The 8184-nt window shown below is 40.0% G+C and overlaps 1 protein-coding gene across 1 annotated transcript; it reads right to left on the bottom strand.

Moving 5' to 3' along the window:
• Positions 1-1163: 1163 nt before the first annotated feature.
• On the bottom strand, positions 1164-7549 carry LOC137941523 (sm-like protein LSM36B). Its single transcript, XM_068786975.1, has 4 exons — positions 7054-7549; positions 5374-5525; positions 1610-1723; positions 1164-1501 (listed from the first exon to the last, which is right to left on the bottom strand). Exons 2-4 carry the CDS (start codon positions 5483-5485, stop codon positions 1455-1457), a joined length of 273 nt encoding a protein of 90 aa, XP_068643076.1. The 5' UTR covers positions 5486-5525; positions 7054-7549; the 3' UTR covers positions 1164-1454.
• Positions 7550-8184: the final 635 nt, after the last annotated feature.

The following is an 8184-nucleotide window of genomic DNA, read 5'->3' as shown; positions in this document are numbered from 1 at the left end:
AGTTTTGAGTGATTATGGGGTTCTCCCTAGTGAAAGGCTCCCTTGCTTCCAGAGGAAAAAAGCCATGGAAGCAAAGCTCAACAACTTGAAAGCAACACCCACCAACAAAAGCAGCCTGCCCCACTCTCGATGGCTTCACTGGTGAAACTGAGCACACACATCCCCTCCTCCCGTCTTCCTCTGACCTGTGTTTGTTTGTGGGAGTGAAAGAGACCTACCAAGATGCATGAGGTTGCTCCGTTTGTAACATTCATTAATTTCATTTGTAGCTATCCATGTCCTTTTTTTATCCTGATGCTGATTGATTATTCTTCACCTTTCCTTGATCAGCTTCTTCCTGCTAGAGATAGACTGGTTCAAGGAGGAGATTGGAAGATATCAAGGACAGAAAAAAAACAAAGAGAGAGAGAAAGAGAGGAGGGCTGCTGAACAAACAGATGGCTGAGATATTTATGAAAGCTTTTTTTTTTTCGATAGGAAGTATGGGACAAATCATTTTTTTCTTCGGCATGGGAGAGAGCTGAAATTCTTGGTGGACGAGGAGTTGTTGATTCCCATGCCTGGCACATGTTTACTTGCTATTTGCCTAAAAAACTTCTCCACTACTGCTCACGAAAACATGGCTCAGGGAGGAAGTACTTTACAGCATTTCATAAGGAAAATGCATGGATCTACTTCTAGGTAAAGGCAAGCCAAATACTTGGCTGTGTAGTTTCAGTTTCAGCCGGTAAGCGTGGGATTTAAGCGTCTTGATTGTACCGATAGTCAGAATTTAATAAGATGGTTTGTGTGATGCAACTAAGCAAATTTAAGGCCATTAATTATGAAGGAAAGGACTGTTGGAGTAGCTCAGCCTACCCAATTCTCCAAACAATAGGACCTCATTTTTCAAGAAGGCATTCACTTCTGCCTTCTGCTTTAATGTTATCTATAAAGTCTCGACTCTCTGACGTTCTTGCTTACCTCGCCGGATCAGACGACTTTCAATCTTCACTAGAAATTCTGCAACTAGCCCTGCACATCCTCTACAATTTCTTAAAAGATGTTTTGGGAAAGAATGAAATGATAGTAGTGTTACATAACCTTATCGATTTTGAAAGGGTCAGATGAAGTCACAATCACCCATCCGATCACACAACAAGCGGGCCAATATAAGGTCAAGATTGAATATACCATGGTTGAGCATCGGTTGCAATACGATATTTAAGGACTAGTGTGCCTCCACATAGAGCGAGCCGATATTGTACCATAATCAAATGCTACTGTCTACAGAGAGTTTACAATGGACCCTAACGTTTCACATCCACAAACCCAATAAAAAAAACGCCAACAGAAGCACCATGTCAAAATAAATGTGCCAATTATCTAGAAAAAAGCTGGTTTCATCTTAAAATATATGCCACTTGAGGTTAGAAACAAGAGGCACCAGCAAAGCGTCCAAACATCTTCCCTTTTTAAGCACCTTCTGCTAACGTCCTTTTAGATGTACTGATATATAGAACTGCAATAACAAAGAGATAGGTATTAGTGACCCAGTAAAAAAATGAAAATGTTTGGATGGTCTGTAACGAAGGCAGGTGGTGCATCAATACAGGAGAAGCATTATTACCATTATTTCCCCGGATAAATGCGTCACCATATTTGTTTTTCAACTGTCCATTGACATATTCCTCTGTTTGCTCCATAGCAATATTCATGTAACCATCCAAACAAGCTAGAATACCTGAAGAAAATATTAGAAGATGAGGGTTAATTCCTAAAATGGATCACATAACTTCAGATTTGTGAATCATCAACAGAACTTTAAACTAGTAATACATGGTAGAAGTGAAAGTTTAAGAAGAGTTGCAAATAAGAAAGGAAGGCACCCACAATGCCATTAAATGGCACAACATATCGAACTTACAAGAAGGAACCCCTAAGACAACCCACTGGAATGGAACGACACAGAACTTTTTTTTCTCTGGGATATAGCCTAAATCCATCTACAAAAGAAGAGCCGTATGTGAAAATAATGAACCTCCTAATCTTCCTTGTGTAATTTTTTTTAATTTTTTTATAAAGCCTTGTGTAATCAAGCACTCTTCCTCGTCCTAGCCACCAATTCAAAGCCACAGTCCAGGTATAATATGTTACATATGATCAACATAAAGACATGATCAATATAAGCAACTTTTACTGAGAGGAAAAAGGGAGTGTTTCTTCTTTCTAGGAAAAAAAAATCTACAGTGTCCTAAAAATGCAAACTTCAGAGAGGTTAAATCATTGGATCACCTAGCCAGCTTAGGAATCTAGTACAAGGATGATCCTCTCCTCTGATAATTGAAATACAATCCTTGACTACAAGCCAAAACAAGTTGTTTTCAGTTGTCAAGGTCCACAGCTGCTTCGGAAGAAATTAACAACCTTTGTATTTAAATTTATAGCTAACTTGGCTCCACCTTATGTCAACAAACAAGAAGACTGGCCATCTCATTAATGCGGACATGAACCTCATGTGCAAAGATATAACCAACCTCTTCCACCTTTGTACTTCATTAACCAAAACCTATAATACACGCATTACCATTCAAACAACAAGGAAGAAATTTTACAAAGCCCGCAAGCTCTTACTAGATTTGCTTACATAGACAGACAATCAAGGGGCAGGCAATCCCCCCTTGCTCACAGAGATCGTCCCTCAACAATCCTATCCTACCTAAAAAAGGAAGCCCTATGACAAGATGTGGGACGAATACATGATGAAGCACGAATTTAATTGTTGTATCAGATAACGGTTAATTGCTGAAATTAGAAAGAGAAAGGAAGAAAATTGAGAGAAAGAAGAAGGGGAAGAAGAAGGAGAAAGGGGAAGGAGAGATGGAGAGACCCAAATCTGGGAGATTTCAAATTTTCATTATCAAAGCTGCCTTCATCATCCTGTTATAGCTTTTAAATAACTAAAATTAAAATTTAATATTCAAAATAGATAAGATCACTATCTGATCAAATCCAATAAAATCAGAAAAGATAAACTAAAATTAAAATTAAAAATTAAAATGGATAAGATCACTATCTAATCAAATCAAGTAAAATCAGGAAAGATAAAATAATTTTTTTTTAATCATAATTGGTTAGGCCCACTGGACATACTTACGTCCCCACCAAATCTCCCGTTATTGGAGAACTCGACCCCGTCGAGTTTAACTCGTGGGGTTTGGATAGTACCTCAACAAATGTGGCGTCGAATTTATTCGAGTTGAAACCAAAATTTGCAAATGGGGAAGAATTTTTTCTTTTCACACATACAAGTTCGCATGTGTGAGTTATGCATGCGCGAACTGGGCATCAGGGGTGTTTTATTTCCCCCAACTAGGTTGTCCTAATGATTTCAGCAAAGACTGACGTGAGAAAGTTGGGCTCAGCATCGGAGAAATCCGATGGAAGTTGTCGGCAGCAATGAGGACGACAGCAAGCGGAAATGAAATTGGGAGTGCAGCTCCGATGAGAAAGGTCCGCAGAAGGTGTTGCAGGTGGACTGGGGGCAGGTGATGGCGGCTTGAGTGCAGGATCGATGTTGGGGGGGAGTTTGAATGTCTGATCAGCGATGGGTGAGGCTCTACGACAAATTGGAGAAGGTTGACGGGACAACCAAAACCTTCATTTTACGGTGACACGGAGGTCTCCTTGGCAATATCTTCTCCGATCTATTTCAAGGAGAGACCGAGAGGATCGATTTTGGGAACGAGAGAACTCGCCGTGCCGACTTCCCCTTCGATGATGCAAACAAAGACATTGATGACCTCAGAGGGGTCAAACTTCGGCTGCATGGCAGCGAAGGCTTTGAGCAGACATATAACAAATTAGTGATGGCTGCAACAGAGGGGCTGAAGGAAGTTGATTGCGGAGATGTGGAGTTCGGCGATGGAAAGAAAGTTGCAATATCAGCTATGGTTGCCGGTCGGCAGGGTTTGCAGTCTTGGCGAGCAGGCATTGCTAAGTGGTCGGTGATGGCTGACAACACAAGTAACCGCAAGGAGGCTTGAGTGACGGGCGATAACAGCAGGAAGTGCATCCGGTCGGCGGGATTGTTATTTTTTTTCTCTTTCTGCTCTGCAGTGAGCAGATGATGACAGCTCAAAGGTTTGGAGTCAGCTCTGGTTCGATCTGAGCAGGAGTGCATCAGGCGTGAATGGGTGTTCGTTTTGGATGAGGAGAAAATTCCAGCTAGAGGGAGAAAGAGAAGCAAGAGGGGAATAGAGGAAGAGAGGGAAGTAGAGGAAGCATGAAATTGGGTTGGATTTGATGAGACAAGCTAGAAGATTGTGATTTTCAAAGGTCGATGCCGAAGAACGTTGGCTGATGGATCCTTCACTCTGATACAAAACTGATGCAGGATATCCAATAAAGAAGATTAATTTAGAAGGAGAATAGAAAGGAAAGAAGAAGAAAGGGAAGAAGAAGGAAAAGGGGAGGGCGAGACCCGAAACAGAGAGATTTCAAATATTCATCATTAAAGCTGCCTTCAACATCCTGTTACGGCCTTTACATAACTAAAATTAAAAATTAAATTTTAAAATAGATAAGATCACTATCTTATCAAATCCAATAAAATCAGAAAAGATAAACTAAAATTCAAAATAGATAAGATCACTATCTGATCAAATCCAGTAAAATCAGATAACATAAAAATAATTTTAACCATATTTGGTGGGCTCATTGGGGCCCAATGGGATACTGGCGTCCCCACCATGACAAACCATCAATAAGAAGCACAAGTTAAACATTTGGTGCCAGATTATAGAACACCAGCAGAAAGCTCTTTCAACAACAAACTCGTGATCATGAATCTGACCAAGCCATCTTAGTTGGCCTTGAAGAGGAGGTCCATGAAACAATGATCAAGACACTAATGTCTGAACTTCTTCACGTCTCTCACTAGCACTAGGAGTGTCTCATACTTGAAATAAGAAAAGAAGAGCAGTAGCAAAAGGTCATTCACTACAGTGATCAGAAACATACACCAAAATCTGATATTGAGTGGTTACTCTCTAAGGAAGGCTTCAACAGCCAATGTTATCCAAGGCTCAACAGCCAAGCATAGATGTCTAGATATCATCTACTTGCCTTGATACTGTTAGTGTATTTGGCAGTCCTAGTAATAGTCTCTGTAGAACAAACATTTGAAATCGTTGTCACAATCAAATTAGCAGTTACAATTTGTCTTCTATGTACATGAGATGACATAACCAAAGAATCTATCATCACAAAGAAAATCTCTTCTTGAAAAGAAGACTGTTAGTACCATGCTTTATTGTGCTGCAACATTCTATTGACAGGGGAAATGAAAAAAACCCAACGAATGACCAAAGATCGGCAGCTGAGGTAACTTACCCCTGTAATCAACTCCGGAATTGAGCTTCACAACTACAGGCCTTCCACGTATGGACTTAAGGAAATCAGCAGGAGTTTTGGTGGATCCTGCCTTCTCTCCTCCTCCACTCATATCTCCTTTCCAAATTAAAGGACAAGAAGCACCCTTCTCTCTGTCAAAATAACATTATTACAAGGACAACACTGAAGACATAATCACAATAAATATACACAACATTCAATGAAGTATGATGTTTTACCCAGAGATAAACTGGCTAGTTTTCCCTAAAAAAAATATTAAAAAAAAAAAAAAGATAGTCAAGAGCTTTTGCCTGTATGACCAAAAGGAAATAAATCTCATGAACAAACTTATTTCTCCACAAAGTGGATTCAAGGTTAACCCAAACAGCTAACCTGCCAAGTCAGGCAGATGATCACCAGCATGGCGGATTGACCACATCTTTCTTTGAAAAGAAAAAATATGGAGGTTACTCTACCACTGTCATTTCCACTATAATCAAGGGTACATCACAACTGCCATTTCTACCTAAAGCTTTTAAATTTAAGACAGTTTAAGAGAGGTGTGAAAATGCCTGAGAAACCTTTCATTGAGATTGTTTAAAAGGGGATGCAGCAATTGTACCATCACCTCCATTATCTATAGACCACCTTCCATGTCCCCTATTGTAATTTTCACAACCACAGACAAGGCATTAAGTTCATTGTTTCGAAATTTTATTATTTCTTTTGCCAGGAAAGAGTATGTGCTTCAGTAACAGAAGAACAAAGCCAAAAGATCACAATGTACAGTACAGAATCAGGAAAATGGGAAACTAGAGGTTTGTAGCCCCTCCGATTATCTTCCTTACGTATTAAAAAAAAAAAGTCATCCAACAAGACATGGACGATAGATTGCTGCAAACTGCTTCAACAAAGATTTCCCAAAAAGCATCCAAACCCACCTCCCACAATTGGGTATTAGCAGACCTAAATGAACCACGGGCTCAAAAAAGTTAAAACCGGAACGAACACGAGTGAAACAGAGCGAATAGGGTAGGGTAATCGTGTTAGGGGTAGGGTTTGGGTTTAGGGTAATCGTGCTAGGGGTCGGGTTAGGGTTAGGGGATACAATTTAGGGCTTGGGGCTTAGGGTATTCATGTTAGGGTTTAGAGTTGAGGGTTTAGGGGTTTGAATTAGGTTTCGGATTTGGGGTTTTGGGTTTCAGGTTTAGTTTTTAGGGTTTATGGGTTTAGGGTAATCGAGTTAGAGTTAGGGTTTAGGGTAATCGTGTTAGGGTTAGGGCTTCGAGATCCATGAATCATGTCATCAATTAACAGAAATTAATTGTGCAATTAAATTAAATTAACATAATATAAATTCAAAAAATCATCAATTAACAGCAATTAAAGTAATACAATATTTAAAAACATACAGGTATTCAATAGTAATTTCAATTTAAAAAAAAATATTCAATAACATCAACTCGATGAAACACAGAATTTATTAACAGAAATTGATTCATTATCAATCCAATTTCAATAAATTTATTAACTCATTATTAACAGAATTTATTAAACTGAACACTCAATATCAACCCTAACCACAGAAATTACAAAAATATAATATCGAACAATTAAAGAGGAAACCCTAAATTTGCAGAAATTAAAACAAATACATAGAATAGGGCTAGAGTACAATACCTTTGGTGAGATGTGAGGGTTTGATGAATTTCGGGTTACAGAAATTGAGAGAAATTTTGGGTGGGAATGATAGATTAAGTGTTTAGGTTAAAGAGAAATTGAGAGAGATTTAGGGTTGAGGGTTCAAGATAAGGAGCAACCAGGATAATATGAAAGAAATTAGGGTTAGAGAGAGGCGGCGAGGTTGAGATTATAGAAATTTAGGGTCAGGGTATGAGAGAGGGGCGGTGGCTGCGGGAAACAGAGGAAAAAGAGACGGCAGCAGAGGAGATCTGGAGATGCAAGGTTGAAGCACAGAGGAAGAGAGACGGTTGAAACAGAGAGGAAGAGAAGCCGAGGAGGGACGAGGACGCAGAGGAGAATCGGAGAGAGAGTTAACAGGAAGAAGAGAGGCGAGCAACAGTGAGTAGATTGACGGCGAGCGCAGGTAGACGAGAGCGCAGAGCGGAGAGTGGGAATGATCGAGCGACGAGTGCAACGGCAAGTGATTTCACCCGCCTCGTGGAGGAATTTTAACTTTCACTCCTCTTTTTCACCGGCTCACTACTAATAAATCATATTGCTGGTGGAAGCACTGCTTATCGCATTGATTATGTAGACAATGAGAAAACATATGTTTTACATTGTACGAGTATTCGTTTTTAGAAGGGGGTAAGGGGGTTAGTTGAATTCCCCACCCCCGCAGTATTTAGTTCATTAAATAATATTGTTGGTGTAGAATAAAATGAATTCCCCCTGTATTACCTAGTTCATCCTATTTATGGCGTTAGTGCAAAATGATTTGAATTGAAGCGAGTTAACACCGTTTCATTTCCTCAAGCAAAAATGACGTAAAACTGATTCTGCCTTTTATTTCCAAATCATCCACTTACCACGAGCGACGGCGTCGCTTCCCCCCCCCCCCCCCCCGAAACTAAAAATCCTTCTGATTTCCTCTTCTCCTCTCCTCTCCTCTCGCTCGGCTTCGTCTCCCGACGAATTTTTTTGCCCGACCTTCTTATCTCATTTTCTCTCTCTCTGCTCCCTCTGCTCCTCTCGCTCGGCTCTTGTCTTCGTTCTCTACTCCCTCTGATGTCTCTGCTCCCTCTACTTTCTCTTATTAGCTCTCGTTTTCACCCCATCTCCCTCTCT

Source organism: Aristolochia californica, unplaced genomic scaffold (genome assembly GCF_029961685.1).
Source record: "Aristolochia californica isolate CCGP_79_NKW_82.1479 unplaced genomic scaffold, dmAriCali1.0.hap1 SCAF_9, whole genome shotgun sequence".
Taxonomy (NCBI): Eukaryota; Viridiplantae; Streptophyta; class Magnoliopsida; order Piperales; family Aristolochiaceae; genus Aristolochia; species Aristolochia californica.
This window is presented reverse-complemented; position numbering and strand designations above follow the sequence as displayed.

Bases quoted from the DNA above. Each gene is read 5' to 3' on its own strand.
- LOC137941523 (XM_068786975.1), bottom strand. From the start codon at position 5,485: ATGAGTGGAGGAGGAGAGAAGGCAGGATCCACCAAAACTCCTGCTGAT. The intron at 1,724-5,373 runs GTAAGTTACCTC...TATTTTCTTCAG, and splicing joins TTCCGGAGTTGATTACAGGG to GTATTCTAGCTTGTTTGGAT. The intron at 1,502-1,609 runs GTAATAATGCTT...TTGTTATTGCAG, and splicing joins ATTTATCCGGGGAAATAATG to TTCTATATATCAGTACATCT.